At 33.6% G+C, this 20,296-nt stretch overlaps 3 protein-coding genes across 6 annotated transcripts in view; 2 read left to right on the forward strand and 1 right to left on the reverse strand.

Moving 5' to 3' along the window:
• The first annotated feature begins 481 nt into the window (after nt 1-481).
• LOC126739887 (uncharacterized) lies at nt 482-5,304 on the forward strand. 4 transcript variants are annotated; one of them, XM_050445707.1, is made up of 2 exons: nt 482-648; nt 4,948-5,304. In XM_050445707.1, exon 2 carries the CDS (start codon nt 4,955-4,957, stop codon nt 5,195-5,197), a length of 243 nt encoding a protein of 80 aa, XP_050301664.1. In that variant the 5' UTR covers nt 482-648; nt 4,948-4,954; the 3' UTR covers nt 5,198-5,304. The 4 variants fall into 4 exon arrangements, with proteins under 4 accessions (XP_050301664.1, XP_050301665.1, XP_050301663.1 ...); XM_050445708.1 differs by having other exon boundaries at nt 490-648; nt 4,951-5,304; XM_050445706.1 differs by lacking the exon at nt 482-648 and adding an exon at nt 4,647-4,801 and having other exon boundaries at nt 4,951-5,304.
• LOC126739883 (arginine/serine-rich coiled-coil protein 2) lies at nt 648-2,890 on the forward strand. The gene is made up of 2 exons (XM_050445702.1): nt 648-790; nt 957-2,890. The coding sequence occupies exon 2, from the start codon at nt 984-986 to the stop codon at nt 1,950-1,952; it is 969 nt and encodes a 322-aa protein (XP_050301659.1). The 5' UTR covers nt 648-790; nt 957-983; the 3' UTR covers nt 1,953-2,890.
• A 4,807-nt stretch (nt 5,305-10,111) lies between the features above and the next one.
• The window catches only part of LOC126739880 (UNC93-like protein MFSD11), a 31,775-nt gene continuing 21,590 nt past the window's right edge, over nt 10,112-20,296 (reverse strand). Inside the window, exons 6-8 of the mRNA XM_050445698.1 lie at nt 16,173-16,295; nt 15,809-16,113; nt 10,112-10,605 (exon numbers count right to left, since the gene is read on the reverse strand). Of these exons, the coding sequence (XP_050301655.1) occupies nt 10,414-10,605; nt 15,809-16,113; nt 16,173-16,295 (620 nt within the window). The 3' untranslated portion in view covers nt 10,112-10,413. The remainder of the gene's footprint in view (nt 10,606-15,808; nt 16,114-16,172; nt 16,296-20,296) is intronic.

Consider the following 20,296-nt stretch of genomic DNA (forward strand, 5'->3'; position numbering starts at 1 on the left):
TAAACGATCTCAATGAGATCGTTTATTCTGTGATCCATGTACTAAACCTACACAAGTTAAAAGAATACAATATAATCTATATTACTAAAAATAACAAAAGATGACAGACCCAGACACTTACTTCTGGTATTGAAAGAGACACTTTTTAGGAAAAAAAAGTTATTAATATAATATAAAACCAGCCTACGACATACATTGAAAAATAAACTCAAAGGATATGACAAATTATGATCCATTAGTCAATGTCAACAACGTCATATCTGTCAATTTTGCCAAGCAAGATGGCCGAAATACGATTTCGATCTTCCCCATACAACCTTCATACGTGTGATTAAAGCAAAACTTTTTCTACGCATCCAAAATGTGTAAAAATACTAAAAATTTCTTGCAATTATAGGTTATGTTGTGTTTGCCCCCTTAGTGTACTTATTGACAAGAAGTTGGGTCTTGGCTGTAGCCAGCAATAAGGCTGTTGATGTAGCACGCGAACCCTTCTTTACCGACATGTCAACTGTTTAATACCCAAGACAGGCGCTTGACATAGGCGCTAGTATCGCCACTAGCAGAAAATAGATGTGAAAAAGGTGTCGTCAGCCATTTTGTGGAGTGTTGATTATAATTTGGGAATTTTCGGAAACAGGAAATCAGGTAAAACATTAAACGTTGTTCAATTTCCTTCTATACACTTAGGGAATCACGCACCTTACAATAACTTGCTGTTAAACTCGTTAAAAATTGCCAAAATCTTACATAAAAAATATTCATTCCTTCCATTGATTACCTAACCACTGTAAGTACCACCTTTTTTTTCTTGTCAGTATTGTCCCCCTCTTTTGACATAGTAGTCTCAAAACGAATCGGGAGCTCTCTCGTGCAAGCGCTCTAATTACCCGGAAAGAAATTTATGACATGCCTAAGCTTCACAGCTTTTTTATACCTGGAAAGTTCTCTTGTAGGTTGGTCTACCACCTCGATTCACAGGGATGAGTAGATACGACTGGAACAATCCGCCACCGCCCGGCACCGAGCTGGAGCCCAATTCAGAAGCCAAAAATGAACAGGACTCGTCTCCCAGTCTGGTGAACAATTCTCCCAGCCCAAACCATGAACTGCTTACAGCCAATGTGGTATCAAACAGTCCGAAGAATGAAGATTCTTCAAACAAACTCAGATCTTGTTCAGCCTCAGTAAAAAGATCACCAAAAAGGTCCTCTTCTGGCAGTAGAAGCAACAGGAGACGTAAAAGATCTAGATCACATACAAGATGGTCCGGCTCCAGAGACCATCGGCAAAGGTCAAGATCCAGACACAGAAGAAGAAAATATTCATCATCAAGATCAAAATCCCGCTCAAGCAGCCCTGAATATAGACACTACAGATCGAGGCATAGAAGGTACAGCAGATCTAGATCTAAATCACCCTCAAGATCATACAATAGACGGTCATACAGATCAAGGTCTGGTTCTAGAACTCATTCACACAGATCCCACAGGAGTGAAAGGGACAGAAGTTCTAGGTCACATTATCATAGGCACAGACGAGATAGCGATTACCATGACAGAAATGACAGAGAGCTTGATGGTGATATTTTAGAGGAGGAAGACATGAAAATTGAAGATCCTGATGAAGAGGACGGTCAAACTGATGATCAGCCAGCAGTACCATTCAGAAATGATGGATCTTTCCTAGAAATGTTTAAAAAAATGCAAGAAGAGCAAAAAGCAGCAGAAGAACCTCCTGCTGAGGAGGCAATTAAAAAACCTGTTGCACCACTATTTGGCAAAAGACGAGGAGGAAAAGTTCTAAAAACAGGTCTGGTGGCTAAAGTGAGGAATGTCGATGAGGACAAGGATAATCCTCAAGATGCTTGGTCTGTTTATATGAAGGAAGTGAGAAAGTATAAAGAGGTGCACTGTGATGATGACTCAAAAACCAGGCCTCTGGTAAAATAAGAGTTTTATTTTAGTGAGTAGTTTCTTCGATACATATTTAGGTGTAGATTACTTATAAAAACTGCTAAAAGTGAAGTGGGGAAGTCGTTGAATGAATAAAGTTTTTTCTAGCTTCAGTGTAAATTTTTTGGTTTTAAGCAAAGAATTGTTTTTTAATGTGAAGTAATCTAACTTATTATATTCATGTGGTGGTTTTATAATATTTTATTGGATGTTATGCCATAACATGTAAGAAATTACTAACAATTCAAGGTGGGGACAAAATCTTTAGATTTGTCAGTTTGTAGGTTTTGAATTGCATAATTTTCTTGAAAAATGCATTTGAACATAGATGAACAAAAGGGATATGTTAACAAAATGTCAAATTCATTAGTCACATTTTTCCACAACTTTTAGGCAAGATGCACACCTAAATAACAAATAATTATAAATTTCTCTTGCAAATTGAATGAAAGTACCCTTAATTGTTAAAAAACTATCACTATTGCTTTAAATGTCTTAGAATAATGAAATTCATTATCAATTTTTCACAGGCCAAATGCATAAGCCTAAGCATTCTATAAAAGTAAAATATGTAAATGTAATGTAAAATAAAAATGTTCTTTAGCATACAACTTACCAGCAACTATTATACTTCTACTGGTAAAAATATATGTGACGACGTGAATACTTTTTTAATACCATATCCAACTGGGTACATGTATGGGAGGTTGGTTACTTTATTATTAAAGGGTTGACATTGAAACCTTGTTGTATTCAAAAACCCCATATTTTGTTATTGTATAAGTAATTAAAGGCCATTAGAAACCAGGTTTTTTTTGTATTATAATAGATACTGTTTTTAAAAAACAAAACTTGAATTTCTGTATTATAAATTAATAGAGGTACTTGTAACAGTCTACTCTGGTAAATAAATAAAGCTTACCAAACTTTTTGAATTTGTTATTTGCATTTTAGTACTTGATTCGCTTACACTATGTCAAAATTGGGGACACTTTATATTACCTGCATTATTGATTGTGTTACATAATTTTATAATATAGGTGGTCTAATTTTTTGATTCTTACAGGATTTTGTATTATTTAATTTATACAGGAATATTCTAAATATCACCAGATTAAGTTCATACAAGGATAAATAAGTTTGAACCAATGTCTGCTCTAGGTGTGAATGACCTGATTTTGAAGTCAGATGAATATTAACATTCTTCCATCTAAATTTGTTATTTTTGGTAACAATTTACAAATGCTAGGAGTATATTGGGCAACTGCCCTTGCATTATTCACTGAGTGCAATCAATTCATAATATAAAGTGTTTCCTACCTCACACATTTCAAATGCTACTTATTCACTCCTGGGATTCCTCCTCACAGTTTCATTGAAATTGTCTTTTTATAAACATGTATTGGATGGTCAATAGAGTTGATAGAGAAAGGATCAAAAGTCCACTTAAATGTTGGTTACCAGGTAAAATCAAATATTTCCTGTTCAAACATTCTTTGATGGATATTTTGGCAGGACAATCACTGATTTATCAGTCAATGCAAACATTTATTTTTCAATTTATACTCTTAAGGCCAGTGGGCAGGTTTCAAACATGGTATGACATACTATAAGGAGTTGAATTGAGGTAAGTCAATCGGAAATGTAGTTTTAAATTTTTATTTAATTTGTAGTTACTATAATAATTGCATTACTTGTAAATGTATTTTTTTAATGATGTTAATTTATGTTTTGAAATTAGATATTTAAGCAGCTTCTCCTTTATGTATATATTTATGTACATAGTACATTTCAGGTAATTTTTTTGGGTTTAAATGAAAGGGATTGTTTAGGATAAAAGATGCTAACTTAATATAAGACGAATCACCTTTTAAGATGTTTACCCAGTATCTAACCCCAATCTAGGTTCATTTTTGCTAAACCAAGTTTTTTCTACACAATGTTCTTATCTGAAACTAGTTGTAATCTATATTTGTTTTCTTTTTGTATCACTTATCTTTTTTGAAAACAAGTTATTTGTTTGGCAAACAGGTCTCTGGGTTATTGGTGCTTTTCCACACTTCTAGCGTAGTTTTTTGTGTATTTCGCCCTAATCATTTGTGCTAATCAATTCTACAGTTTCTTCAAAAAGTTGGGATCATCAGTATAAAGTACACAGGCCATTACCAGTTCAAGATTGTTAAATAAAGTTGAATTAAATTGCAGATTTTATTTGCTTTCAGATTTACACTTTGACTTTATGCTTATATGCCATCAACTTGCTTATGCTACACACGTTCCGGCTCCAACCAATATGTTCAAAAATGTTGAACTTTTTAATCCAAGAAAGAGTTTGATGTTTTACTCTAAACTCCAAAATCTACAAAACTAGTGAAAGTATTAGAATACATCTGTTTGTTTAGAAAGAAACAGAAAGCACAATATCAAGCAAAATATGTCGTACAAATATCATTTTAGATCTGAGCCATTTTAGGCAATAATAAAGGCCCACAGGGAGTATATATGATAAAGTAAATAAGCCTATCTTATTGTTTTTCACTTAAACTAAGTATAATAACGCCAAGGTATGGCGTGGAAAGGACATTAAATGACTCAGAATAGAGTTATCTTTTGACTATACATATATGTGTTTGTAAATTGGTTTGTTTGAACTTCAAAAGGGAGCGTTCAGGGAAACAAAAAAAAGGACTAAGCTCTCATTTACCAGTTATGCCTTCTAAAAGCTGGCACTGTATCTGACACTTCCAGGTAAAGTGGCAAAAATCAAAGTGACATCGTATTACTGTCATTTCTTGAAAACCAGGCTTTTATTTCCAAAACAGCAAAATGTTCCAACGAGCCTCTTCGTAAGTTCAGATTAAGCCACGTTTCTATCTCATGATTTATTTGGTTTGTTTCAAAAGAAATCAATTTGTTAAGGTCACGGAAAAAACTAATAATAAAGCAACTAACAATGGAAAAAAAACTTTTTACAGTTGGTTTTTCTTTTCAGCAGGACCATGCCTGAACTAACGTTAGAAGATATCAAGACGGTCCCATTTGACCCTCGATTCCCCAACACCAACCAAACGAGACACTGCTACCAGAGCTACGTAGACTTCTACAGGTGTCAGAGGATCCGCGGCAGCGACTACGCTCCCTGTAATTATTTCCAAAAAGTATTCCATGCCATGTGCCCCAACGCTTGGGTCGAAAAATGGGACGAGCAAAGAGAATCCGGCACATTCCCAGGAAATATTTAAAAAATGGGTCAGAGCGGTGCCCACTAGTTTGTAACGTAGATTTCGTTTTGTTATGATACCATTTTGTTGTAATTTTATGTGATTAATAAATTTAACGGATGTAATGGTATCGTAGTTTTCAAGAGATCTGACTATTTTTTTTAGGTGCCATAATAGAAACAGTAATTTATTAAAATATGCTTTTTTTCTTGAATTTAATGTTTCAGGAAAATGTGTTCTTAAATCTTACAATATCGTTGTCGTTAATAGTGGCTAGCTTTTTTATGCCTGGAGTTTTTATGTTTTGAATGTCAAAATTGGGGAGACGTACTAATATTTCCTGCATTATTGATTGTGTCTTGTAATTTTATAATATATGTTCATACAAACAGTTTTCAAATATCACCCGATTCAATTTCTTATAAAGATACATATTAAGAGAACCCAATGTCTACTCTGGGTGTGAAGAAGATGAATATGAATTCATGTCAGATGACTTAACTTCATAGTATAAGAGCAATTCTTTTAACAATTTACAAATGCTTGGAGTCATTTTGAACAACTTCTCTGGCATCATCCAATGACTGCAATTAATTTCACAATATGCAGGGTGTCAATTTTATAATATAGGTGGTTTAAGTTTTTGCTTTGCACAAAATTGTTGTATTACTTAATTCACGCAGGAGCATTCTAAATATCGCCGAATTTAATTTTTTACAAGGATACATATGAGTTGGAAACATTGTCTGCTCTAGGTGAGAATGACATGATTCAACCAAGTCAAATGATTTAATAGTTTGATTTTTATTTGTAAAAGTGTGTTTTTTCCATGTAAATTTGTTATTTTTGGTTACAATTTACAAATGGTAGAAGCATATTGGGCAACTTGCACCACATATTCTTGAGATCAAACTAGGCCGATTTAAAGCAACTCACCTTAGGCCTATTGTTCGGATTCCGACCTACAGAATGGTAAATTACTTTACTACGTTATTTTATAAATTTGTATCCAAGGGGTTTTTAAGATGCGAATTTCGACCCCCTTTCACTGTGGTCATCAGAGGGCGCTTTACACTGCACTTCTAAAGGTTTAAAATGTCCATACCTTTTTTCTCAGGGTTAGCCGTTTTTGCAATAATTCGATTTTTAGATGTTCGATGTCTCAACGGTAAATGAGCCGTTCAGCGGAAAAGTGGTCTAACTCCCTTAAAGTAGAAATTTAGAAAATTGATATTTTGCATCTGGATGAATTAAACAATCACAGTAACATATTCTTTACTTTTTTGTACATATTTATAATAACCCTGTACTAAAATTTCATATGGTAAACATTTTCACTGATTGCGCCCATTAATTACATTTTTGCCGCGCAATGTCATTCTTCCAATAAGTTTTTTTCAAAAACATAGCGGAAAAGTGGCATAACTTGGAGAGTTATATCACTTTTCCTCGTAAAAGTTAACCAAATTTCACAAAATGATGAACCAAAGAAAAATAATAGCTGTAGTATGTTTACTATGATATCTATTACTGATAAAAGTGTTCAAAAAATATAGAGCTTGAAGAGCAAAACATTACTACTACTTATCTTACATACTAAACTTACAGTAAGGAGAGTAAGAACAAGTTATTAAACAAATTAATCTTCATCAGAATCGGATAATGGACCACTGTCAACAGCATCTTCTTTTGTCAGTAAGTCCAGGAAGAACTGATGCTGAATCGGGGGAATCCACTGAAGGAAGTTCTATCATATCTTTTTTCTTAGCTACAGTAACTGATCTACCTACACACTACGTACCATAACACTAAAAAAACCTGACTAAACAAGAAAAAGCGAGTTTAATAGGACCTGGCGCGACATCACTTATACCACTATTCCAGCGAACGAATCCATTATGTTGAGAGGAATAACATTAGGAAGCTCTTATCTTAGCTAAGTTAAAATTTTGACTTATACCAGTTTTCGACTGAATATATTAGACCAGTAGAAACATAATTAATGGTATAACTCAAAAATTAAAAAATACTGACATATACCACTCTTCCTCTGAGCGGCTCAAATGTTTTAAATAAAAAAATTTTTTTTACTGTTTTCTGGCTTTGAGGCCCTTTTTTTATTAATTTTTCACTTCGCTTAATTTTTGGTTTATTAAGGACTTCTAAAATCAGTTTCTGTAGTCTTTTGGACATCATTCCGGACATTTTAAATAATAGTTCTTCGTTGTCTCGGAGCACTTTATTTTTTTATTCCAGGCTTTTGAACTAACTTGTCTCATGCCAGGCGTTTGACTTCCAGAGATTTGTAAAAAAAAATAATGTTTTAACGTGTTCCTTCAGTTTCTAAGTTTCCAGACTTTTGAAATCATTGACCCAATGATCTTATTAGAGATACCAACACACTGCAAATAGTGACAGCCTGTAAACAGTTCTTTAGCCGATTTTCAGCGTAGAATGGTTCCTAGTTGGTATTAACCAATGCGTTTCTGGCTTTATCTTTTTTAAGTGGAAATCGTCACGGATCACCTGTTTGGCGTTTGGTATTTACCAATTATTACCCGGTTTTGGACTTTAAAAACTTTCTGTTATGCAGTCCAGAAGAAGGCTATGCTTAGATTGTAAAAAATTGATTGAGAATTGCGATATGACGTGCGCCCTTTATAAATTAAGAAATATAAAGAACAAGTAGTAATATGCTACAAAAAAAGTTAAATTAAAGGAGAGAAAATTTAAAATTAATTGCGGCAATAGGTGTTTATGGCTTCACCCATGCAAATTTACATGACTATTATACATAATTTATTTTAGATGCAATAAAAGCATTTTTATTCGAAAGAAAAGAGTGGTTAAGGCTCTGGAAAATGAAATAAATCGACTTCATTTCTTCTGTTTTAATCAAACAGAAAAGAAAAAACATAAACTATATAATTCCTAATAACCAATTTATTTCAGTGACTGTTTCTTTAAATCAGAATTTTTAAGTGGTGGGGAAACATACACTACCGGCCAAAAGTGAAGAAACATTTACAAATTCAACAATAACATCTTAACATACAAGATATTATTTTACATTTTTAGTAGAAAATATTTAGCTCTATTATTGCAGCATAAAAACACATCCTTCTTGTTTGTAGGTATTTACCTTATCAGTTGATCAAAAAATTATTTATGCTATTTTATGCGGATAAAAGTGAATAAACATTCCAAACAAATCTTATTTGGTATTTAAAGTGATTATTTATCATTAGTTTGATCTTAACGTTGAGTGTTAAACTGTTATATACCATTTGTGCAAAATGCCTCGCGGAATAGATCTGAGTATTGATCTCCGAAAATTAATTGTTTTAAAATTTCAAGCTGGTGTAAAACAAAGTGAAATTCTAGGCAAATTAATCGTAATAGATCCGTAGTTTCAAAAACTATTGCTGCCTTTAAAAAATATAATAGTGTGACTACCCGTCCAAGGTATGGACGGCCAAGGAAAACGAATAAAGTTATTGAGAGAAAAATAAAAATGTTGGCAACAGAACATCCCTTTATGCCCGCCACAGAAATTTATATTGAAATACCTGGGGTTTCGGTATCTGTGCGTACTATTCGTCGTCGTTTGACTGAATTTGGACTTTATAGCCGTCGTCCAGCCAAAAAACCATTCATTTCTAAAAAGAATAGATTGGCTAGACTCCAATTTGCACAGGAACATCTTGATTGGACAACCCAAAAGTGGAAAACAGTTCTATTTTCTGATGAAAGTAAGTTCTGCCTATTCGAATCTGATGGAATGAAATGGGTTCGTCGTCCTGCCAATACTAGACTTAATCCAAAGTACACCAGGGCAACTGCGAAACATGGAGGAGGCAATATTATGGTTTGGGGTTGCTTTTCCGGATCAGGAGTAGGACCATTAAGAAAGGTTGAAGGAAAAATGGACAGATTTCAATTTTTACGAATTCTTCAGGATCATATGCTTCCATACGCAGAAAAAAATTTCGTTTCAGCAGGATAACGATCCGAAGCATACCGCAAAAGTAGTAAAGAAATGGTTTGAAGACAACAATGTGCCCCTTATGAAATGGCCCGCACAAAGTCCGGATCTAAACCCGATAGAAAACCTATGGGACCATTTAGATAGGAAAATCAGACAAAAAAATAAAGATAAATTTAGAAACCAGGATGATTTGTTCACAGCTCTTCAAGAGGAGTGGAATTCCATTTCAGCAGATTATATTGACAGCCTAATGAACTCTATGCGAAGTCGGTGTGCTGAAGTTATAAAAAATAAGGGTTTTGCTACACATTATTAGTCTTTGTATGTACAACTAACTAATACATTGTGTATAAAAAATAAATAAAAATAGTGTTTCTCCACTTTTGTCCCCTGTAAAAACAAGAATAAAATAGATTAATTGTCACTTGTTTTTTTTTTTAATTTTTTATTGAGGTACTGAAGACTAGAAACAAAATTATATTTAAAAAAAATAAAAAATTAATAATCAAATACACTAATATAAAAATAAATACAAAAGACACTTTGTTTCTCCACTTTTGTCCAATAATGTACGTCACACTTACCTGTCAAAGTTGTCAACCAAAAGAATAACCGCGGTTCTTACCAATTCATCGCTAAAAATCGGCTTATTAACCCCATCGACCAAGTTAACATGCAGAGTGTTGCCAACCTTGCTTGGAATATATTCCCTAGCTAGAGCAATACCAAAAATTCCCTTTTTCGTAAAATCATTCCGCATTGTTGATGATAGTTCTAAGAGACATTTCTCCCGTGAAGAGTCCTTCTAGCCCGTAATAATAAATAAACATGAGAAATTTATATTATATTAATAAAACTATTGACGCTCAAAATATCTCTAAAAAAACGAATAATTCTCTGCAGTTAGCAACAAAAAAAATCTTAATTAAAACCAAAGAAAACCCATGTTTATGTAAAATGATATATTCTCAGTCTTAATAAATAGAAAAAAATCTTTTAATATAGTACAAATATATAAAAAACTTATATGGCATCGTTAATATATAAAAAAAAACTATACATATAACTAATTAAGTGCCACCTTACCAATTAGTTTTTCTTTAATAGGAATAATTTCTACGGTTTTCACAGTAATTGTCAAAAAAATACTTCACATGCTATATGGACAAACAACACAGCCCCTGATTACCTTAATCCTTATAATTAAAACAAAACCCTTATAGAGGATTCACCATTTATCTACATTATTTTATTGAGCTTTATAGTCAGAATGTTCCGATATGGTTTGTGAGGAGCCGGCTGCTACAATCACTTTTTTCGCTTGCCACTCCACCCAGACAAACGTTATTGTCCCCAAAATGCCTGAGATTATTAAGATTCCCAGTTGTCCGTAAAGGACCAGAGATGAGGCGTAGATAAAGCTTATGGCCGCTGCTACCGACTGAAAAAAAAAACAGTAATAAGTACAATTGAAACGAAACCCATAACACAAACTACTCTGGTCCGGAAATACGCGAATTGATTTTTGTGATCTCGAAAAAGCGGTCTCAGACATGGATGTCGAGTATAGTTTTTATAATTAAACCAGCATAACCGAAGTTAATAAAATTCGTGTGATGGTACAAAAGTATTTAATGAATTACCTATACACTTTAACGCAATCTGCAGACTAACCGCATGGATGTTGAGTATATTGTCTGAAAAGGAATCGAGTCCATCAATTCTTATTGTATAGGAAAAATTACGATCTACAAGCACCTTTAAGATGCTAAGAATCGGATGTTTTCCCATTTTTTTTCTTTAACCTCTCTATGATGTGTGGCCTGATAGAAAAATAAACTGACCATTTAGTAAATGGGGTTTTGGGCTTAAAGTGGAGGGTGCACTGAACCCTTATACGAGGGTGGTCCCAGAAGTACCCGAGCCAAGAAAGAAAACACGAAAATTTTGGAAAAAAATGTATTTATTTTTCAACATAATCTCCTTTCAGCTCTATACACTTTTCCCAGCGATGTTTTATAAGTTCGATACTCTTTTTATAATAAGAACTGTCTTGCGCCTCGAAATAGCCATTAACTGCAGACATCACTTCTTCATCGTTGGAAAATCTTTGACCACTGAGCCAGTTTTTTTGAAGTTTGGAAACAGAAAATAATCTGAGGGGGCTAAATCTGGCGAATAGGGTGCATGAGGTAGCAATTAAAACTTTAATTCGTTAATTTTGGCCATTGCAATAATGGATTTGTGAGCTGGTGCATTGTCTTGATGAAACAATACTTTCTTTTTAACCAAATGCGGCCGTTTTTGCTTGATTTCTTCGCTCAAACGTTGCAATAAGTTCGCATAATAGTCGCTCGATAGTTTTACCTTTTTCAAGATAGTCAATAAAAATTATCCCTCGCGCATATCAAAAAACCGCCGCCATGACCTTGCCTGCAGATGAAACGGTTTTCGCCTTCTTTGGAGTCGGTTCTCCCTTTTGAATCCATTGTTTTGATTGTTCTTTTGTCTCAGGTGTGAAGTGATGGACCCATGTTTCATCCATGGTTATGAAACGACGCAAAAATTCTGCTTGGTTGCTATTAAATTTCGCTAAACAATCAATTAAAACATCTTCACGACACTGTATTTGCTCGAGTGTGAGCAAACGCGGCACCTATCTTGCACACAGCTTTCTCATGTGAAAATGTTCAGTTAATATGCGATGTACCGCACTTTTTGAAATGGCTTCTATGTCCGCTAGCTCGCGAACTTTCAGTCGGCGGTCATCCAGTAGCACTTTGTGAATTTTCTTTAAAATATCTGGAGTCGTCAGCTCATTTGGTCGACCACTGCGTTGCTCGTCTTGGCAGCTCGTACGGCCTCGTTTAAACGCTGCTACCCAATATTTTACTGTTGTTAATGAAGGAGCAGACTCACCCAGAGTAGAATCCAGTTCAGCTTTTATATTGGTTGGGCTGAGGCCTTTCAAATAAAAGTCACATAACGATGACCAATTTTCTCCATTTTCACAAATTCACTGAAAACGTTCACTATTGATGGCTGCCAAACAAATACTAAACAACGTGGCGTCTTCAAACTTAAAACATATGCTTTATAGATTGTATACTTTCTAATACACTGATATTTTTCAAACTACTACCGAAATCTCTAGGTCAGGCCGGGTACTTCTGGGACCACCCTCGTACGTATATGTAATATAAAAATTTTTGCATGAAACCATATACGTTTTCCAAATATCGCATTTCATTTACATTTTCTTTTCATTCGAGGAGCCCAGTTTTTCTTTTTTTTAACATGTTTCATAGAAGTATTTGTGTGGGGTAATAAGTATCAAATTCAAATTTATGGATTTTGGTTTTTACGATAAAGAGGTGACAAGTTCGGCGTTTTGTATCAAAGTATTTTTCAGTATGCAAGATATTATGAAGTTGGAGCAAGTTAGTGCAAGTTATTTTTAGAATATTACTTGATATTTTTAATGCCCTTTTTCTTTTCTTGTAACTTTTTTTTAAACATAAGCTGGATCTTTCGATTAAAACGAATATTAAATTTTAATTCCTTGATAGTTATAACTGCAGTCTATTGAGATACAATGGTTTAACAGATGTTTTATTTCAATATAGTCATACATATATACCAGATGAATTTAAAACTTTAATATTTAAAAACAAATATTTACAAATTCTAGGAATGAAAAATGCTTTTTATTAGAAAATCATATGGATTTTTTTCACAGATTTGATTTTGTTCTTGGATTTCCTTCATTTTCTAAAAAAACATCAGCAAAAAGCCACAATTTAAAAAAAAAGCAACCAAATGCAAAGAATCTCCAACAAGAAACTAATCTCAAGAAAACACTCAGAAACTCAAGAAAATGTAACGAAACTCAATAACTTATGGTCTGGACTTTATGGATTTTCACTTAGAACTTCCTTGGGCTGCTTTGAATTGCTTCTTTTCTCTTGTGATAAGTTTGAGAGCGTCATATATTTGAGTTCTATTGTGTATTATTCAAAAGAGAACTTATAGAAAATTACTGGGGGTAAAAAGCTAAAGTTAGATTAGATGACTGTCTGAATATATAAAAATACATCGTGCTGTTCGGCAAGGGTATATTTTGTCTCCTCTCTATTTCAACGTTTATAGTGAAATAATCGTTAAGGAAGGAAGCTTTTGCAAACTGAGACGAAGAAATCAAAATAAATGGAGAAAAATGCAAAAAATTTAAAACAATTTTGTATCTGCCAACGATACAGTAGTAACAACAGACAGCATTGAAGATCTGCAGAATCTGCTGTAAAGAATAAATGACTGTTGAACGAAGTACGACGGTAAACGATATGGACTCAACCCAATATGAATTTGAAGAAAACTAAGTATATAGTTATCACAAAACAACAAAATATAAACATAAACTTAACAATTGATAACTTTCGTGATAATCTATTGCGATTGGATTAGATGATACCCAGTGTTATACCTAAACAATTAGCTCATAATATTTGTTATCCACTAGCCTGCATTATAAATAAGTGCCTCTCTGATAAGATCTTTCCACAGGTTATGAAAAAGAGCTAAACTGGTGCCCATTGTTAAAAAAGTTGACAGATTTTACATAAGCCGGTAACTTTGTTGCCATCTGTGTCAAAGATCTTCGAGAGGGTCATTTAGGGGATGATAATGCTGATGTGTAGTAGCATCGGACTTATAACCATTGGTGGGTTCGAGAATTCTAAAGTGGAACGATTTTATATTTTTTGACACTACTGAATGATTGCAAGTAAAGTACTACAAACAGCGCCGTACATCGCGAACGAGTGATTTTAAAAGAATGTTTCGATTTGAATAGGAAAATGTGAAGTAGCTAGCTCAACTTTCTAGGCAAGAGTGTAGAACGTCCATAGAATGAAAATCTATTAAAGATATTTGGCAAATCCAGGTTTCCAAAGCGAAATTGGCGAGCTAGGCATTGAGCAGTCTACTGCATCTCGCACTGTGCGAATGTTAATACAAATTCAGCAGGCCAATCGTCGGATTCGGTTTCCTAAAAGTCACCATGCCATGGAATGGAAGCTAAAGAACTGTGAGCTATGAGTTTAGATTTCGGACTGCTATTTGGGCCCTAAACTGTCCGCACATCAAGAAAGAGAAACTTAAATTATATGAAAATGAACACGAAGCAAAAGCAACTTTGAACGTGCAAAGTAAAGTATGAATTCAGCAGAGTGGATGTAAGCTGGCCTGGTTCGTCGTACATGACAGCCGAATCTGGTAAAATCCGATGTAATGGAGGTAATGTGATGAACAAAGAATGCCGTTTTGAACGCTGATCAGGAATATGGAATTGAGCCCTGACACCTTTTGGAGAACCTGTCTGTACACAAACTTAAACAAGGCTTACAATTAACTGTTGTCAAAGGAAAGGGAAGGAAATCGATCAGTGACGAAACGACGTATTTCTCTACAGAAATATGGTTGTCGGGTGTTACTGGTTAATGTTCCAGATATAATCGTAGCTTGCTAAGTAAGGCCATGCAGGATTTAGATTTTGAAGGCAATAATGACGATGAATACGCCGTACTTAGGGTTGAAGAAGAGAATGATAACGTACGTATCAGTGGTTAATAAGTCCGTCACGCTTTAGCACTCAGCATTAACTCGTTTTTATGAAGCATTTACTTTAGTTTTATTCATATGTCAACTTATATGTAAAAATGAATTGTTGGTATGAAGTAGGGTCAAGTTTCCTGGTAAATCCATTCAATTTATGTTGGGATCAACATATTGAAAACTCTAGTCAAAGGTTAACAGCTGCTGAGCATTACGACGCATCAGAGAGGTTCTAACAGTATAATTATGTACGCTGATCTCTTTTACATATGTTCAGTCAACCATAAACAGTGTGATGTTTTGGGGCTTAAGTCATCTTGCATTAGACATATAACTTTATTCAGAAGGTTCCTGTAAACTCCCAGTTTCATCCGTATATTTTCGTCACTGATGGTTATGTTTGTGAGAAGGAACACTATGTACCCAACATTTGCAGTTACACTCCAATATGTCAATAATTACAAGAGGAAGAGAAAATTTTAGTATGCTCACTCTAAACTCTACTTATTTTTAAAGGAATATTTTGAGGATCTTACTATATGGCGTTTAAAGCCTACAATTTACTATCTGCTCATATAAGATATAAAACAATTTCAACATTCAGAAATACTGTTTTATACTTGTGTGAAAAATTCTTGTTATTATAATTTCCAGTTTAAATTTTAGAAAATTAGTATGAATCAACAATTTTAATAAAACCTGTAACTAGCAAATAAAACTCAAAGTTCTTATGCTGTTTTAATTACACTATTTATGCTATGTAGTATGTAATTTTCATTTGATTTAAATTGTATATTATAGTAATTTTAGACTTAAATCCCTTTCATATTCTGGTTATACCAGTACAGGTTTAAAACAGAAAGAAAAATATGCTTCAGCCGTCTATAACGTTGCTTTGTCATTTTTATGATTTGGTTGGCAAATAAAAGAATATTATTATTACATACATTTAAACGCAATCCATGGGATACTCTGATCTGTTAAATTAATACATCTTGCTATTAAAATACTCTCTACATAACGAATCTTACCTGAGTGAACTTAAAAATGGCAAACGCCGAAGAACTATCTTCTGCATACACTCCACCCAAAATCGAATAAATCTGGGTGTTGTAACAGGCATCTCCTAGTCCCAGTAAGAACGAGCACAATATGGCAACATAAGCATTACTGGTAATAAAGGCAGTGTCAGCCGTATCCGTAAACGGAGAACTATTAGGCAAATTCAAAAATATTAGGAAAAAGCTGACGATATGTAAGATGAATCCTGCTATAACTATGGGATCTCTTCCCCATTTGTTTGTTCTGGAGCCCAAGATGCCGAACGCTGCACCACCTATAAAATCATGCGTTAAACTAGGAATAGGATTTTAAAGTCTTTTCTTTTAGGCGTACCTAATACTTCACCAACCCCAATGAAAATTCCTGACATGCCCACCAGTTCTTTCCTGCTAGGAAGATTTTTCGTAAAACCTATACATGAGCCATAGACGCCGCTCCAGAATCCAAGTTCCAAGCCTATAAAAAGAGATTTATTTAATTTGTTATTCAGTGGAAAAGTTTTGCTTTCCATCCCGCATTTCTCGGGTATTTCATAAAACATCTTCGCTCCAACCCGGCAAATTCGGAACCCTATTGCTACAGCCCTAACTGCTATATTTAGGTCTTATTTTTTGCTTAAATCAATCCTCCATTTTGAAACCGTCTAAATAACTTAAAGATGTTAGAAATGCTTTTGTACGAATCCTTGACAAAAGAGCATCCTCAGAAATCTTCCCTAATAACTCAAATATATTTCATGAAAATTCAGGGAATGATCTGCCACTGAATGTGAATTGACACAACATTTATACCTTAACTCGCGACCAAGTTTTTATCTATAAACGCATTTTCAGGAAGCCCTCTTTCTTGAGGTAAAATCGTTTAAGTCATTGTTATGTCCAATCTCTATATATAAAAAGCTTGTCCTGACTGATAATCAACGTACAGCCCAAACGGTAAAACCTAGAAACATGATATTTGGAAAACATTCCTATGGTTATGTAGGCGTCCACTAAGAAGGGATTTTTTTAAATTCTATGATACATAAAAGGTTGAAACCGCTTTTTGGAAAAAAACTGCAAAACACTTCAATTTAATTTTATTTTAATGAAAACAACAGATTCTCGAAAATTTCGCCACCCTGAAGGGGTGAAAACTACTTATATGAAAATTCTTTCTTTTTAAACTTATAGCGGTGAAAATTGATATTTTTACATATTACAAGAAGGCAAAACAAAAAATATTGTTTGCAAAGAAGCCCTTCAGTAGAACTTTTCTTTTATTTTTAAATTCCACACGAGCAACGCCGCGGGCATTCAGCTAATTATGAATAAAAATCTTGATGCTGCAATATGCGTTTCAAAGTCTCAGATTTGGTTGATCTTGAACCTTAGTTTAATCACGCAACCAACGTGACTGCCTTAAGTACCCAATTCCTTAAGCCTGAATCACGATTTTAATTGGCTCCTAAGATATGCCAAAAATTGTTCAATAATAAATAAAAATGTTTATGTTACAAGATGCTTTTTAACGCTCCAAATTTGATGGCTTTTCTCGAATGTCGATTCCCAAATTGTCATTTTCCAGAATGATTGGTCGTTTTCCCCAACAATCGCTTTATCGAACTATTCATTTCCCAATCAATTGAGGGGCTTGAGGCAACAAGGTACATAAGCCACATTTTACTGAAAATCGATATTTTCTTATCATTTAACTGGACTTTAAGGGTCACAAGCCATTTTCAAAGTAATTTAATAAGAACCCAAATTATTTTCTTCTCTATGCAGAATATATTGGATATTTTCAGTCAACAACAAAGCGTTCATACAATTTGTTGAAAGTCATTTTAGTTCAAATGAGTACAGCAAACAGTACCTTAAATAAATAACAAATCACGATAACCAACCAAAATTGTGTCTTAAAAAATCTTAAAAAAGAATTTTTTGGGTGTCCAATAACCAATTTGTATAAAAACAGTAAAATTTAACTTAGGAGAAGCTAATATTTACGTACATACAGTAGTGGCAGAAAGTAGAGCAACTTCTTTATTTTAAACACATCTATTTTATTTAGTAAGAAAATACAATCATATTGGAAATATAATACCAATAAGATCTAAGCATTATAAATCTATCAACAACTTAACTTAATATTCTTTGTTTATATTTTTTATGTACAAAAATTAATTCTGGGGCGGAAAAAAGTAGAGCAACTTTTTAAGAATTGATGTTTTTCTTTTAGTAAAAACTGAAATACAATTACAATTTTAGTATTTTGTAATATCCATCATTTTTGATAACTTCCTCACAACGGTGGCGCATAGATTGCAGTAACCTAGAAATTATTATTGGGTCCATATTAATCCAAGTTTCGTGTAATGCATTGAACAATTCGTCCTTATTTTTGTAAGTTTTCCCCCTTATTTTCCTATCCAAAATTTCCTATAGGTTTTCGATGGGGTTTAAATCTGGTGATTGACTTGGCCAGTCCATTACTTGAATATATTGCTGTCTAAACCAAGCCTTTACATATTTAGAAGAATGCTTTGGATCATTGTCCTGCTGAAAAATGTGCCTAAGGGGCATTTTCTCGTCTGCATATGGAACCATTTCATTTTCCAGAATATCTTTGTACATAAATCTATCCATTATCCCATCAATTTTATGAAGTGGCCCCATTCCGAAACCGGAAAAGCAGCCCCACACCATAACTGACCCACCACCATGTTTTACTGTTGGACAAGTGTATCTGGGATTTAACCTTTGGTTTGCAGGACGTCGAACATATGCTATTCCATCACTTTGAAACAAATTAAACTTTGATTCGTCGCTGAATATTATCTTTTTCCAGTCATTAATTGTCCAGTGCAAATGAGATCGAGCAAAAAGAAGACGGGATCGTCTGTTTTTTGCAGATAATAAGGGCTTTTTTGCTGGACGTCTTGCAAATAATTTGGCCTCGCATAATCTACTTCTTATTGTCCTTGAAGATACCCGAACGCCTAATTCTTCTGATAAACGCTGCTTTATTTTACTTGAACCCAAAAAAGGATCACTCTGAGATATTTTCAAAATTTGTTTATCTTGATGTTTATCGGTTTTTCTTGGTCTTCCTGTTTTTTTCTAGGTAAAACATGTCCATGCTTCAAATAACGTGAAATTATTCGCGATACTCTAGATTTATTCAAACTAAACCTTCTTGCAATATTGATTCGTTTTTCACCATTTTTGTGACAGTCTATAATTCGTGTTTTTAAATCAACGGATAAAGGCCGTCCTCTAGGTATTGTAAACTAACTTTACTTTTAATGTAACCAGTAAACAGCTGAAATTAAACTAATATTATTCGATTTGTAAGTTCTAAGAAAAATGTTGCTCTACTTTTTGCCAGGTACACAAATTCTTATCAGTTTAAAAATAAACAGAAATATTTAGAAGGTCAATTCTTATCTGATTTAAGACTACCTACTTGACCAAAAGTATTGTGGATAAATATCATTGTTATTCCTTTATTAGTTGTCAAGAAATTTTATTTTTTTAAAAGTTGCTCTACTTTCTGCCACTACTGTATTATTGGAGATAAACTTGTTGCCATGTGAAAAAATTCAAGTTTTGGATTGGCCTTCCCGATCACCTGATTTGAACCCTATAGAGAATTTTTGGCCGCACTTGGAAAACCAAATTAGAAAGTAGTTTTTTTTTTGTTTATATTTTAAAAATGTTTCCATACATTTGTTTGCCACGGTAAGTACTTTTAAAGACTATTGATATTTAAAAATGTGCTTAATAATATTTTTAAACTTGAGTGTTTCTTATTATAACTAAAGAATGTATAAAACTTCTTTTGTACTTTGTAAGAGTTACGAATATAATTTTTGAATGTATTTTATTAGTAACAGAAAATTTAGTTTTATTTTGACATGAAAAACACATACCACCTTTAAAGTCGGTTTTCTCAAAAGTTACTGAATGTGGCTATGATCCCGAGCGGTTCAATTTCTCGAACGATCATTTTCCTAAATACTTTTTTCTCGAAAACAATTTACCGAATGTTATTTTTCGATTTTTCGCGAACAAATATTTTTCTCGAGTAATAGTATTTTATCCAGTAATTAAATTTATTCAAGGTTGGGTTGGGGTATTCAGTACTTTCATCCAATGACTTTTATTTAAAGGTAAACGCCTATTTTTATTGACCTCATCCCCCTTCCCTTAATTTAAAAGTTCGGATGACATTCAATTTCAGAAAATGGGTCACAGGATAAACTCAAACTCAAAGAATGTTTTCAGGTAGCAGAAATGTTTCTATATTAGGTAAGAAATACTTTCTCATTGACGAAATCCCAATATGACTCAATTAAAACTTCCTTAATTATTGAAATCCAGAATCACGAGTGACCTTGGTGAACTAAATCTTGCAAATCTATCCTTCATTTTTTAATTGGATTAAATTCACTGAGATTTATTCTAACCATTTAG

The sequence above is a fragment of the Anthonomus grandis genome, chromosome 8 (genome assembly GCF_022605725.1).
Source record: "Anthonomus grandis grandis chromosome 8, icAntGran1.3, whole genome shotgun sequence".
NCBI lineage: Eukaryota > Metazoa > Arthropoda > Insecta > Coleoptera > Curculionidae > Anthonomus > Anthonomus grandis.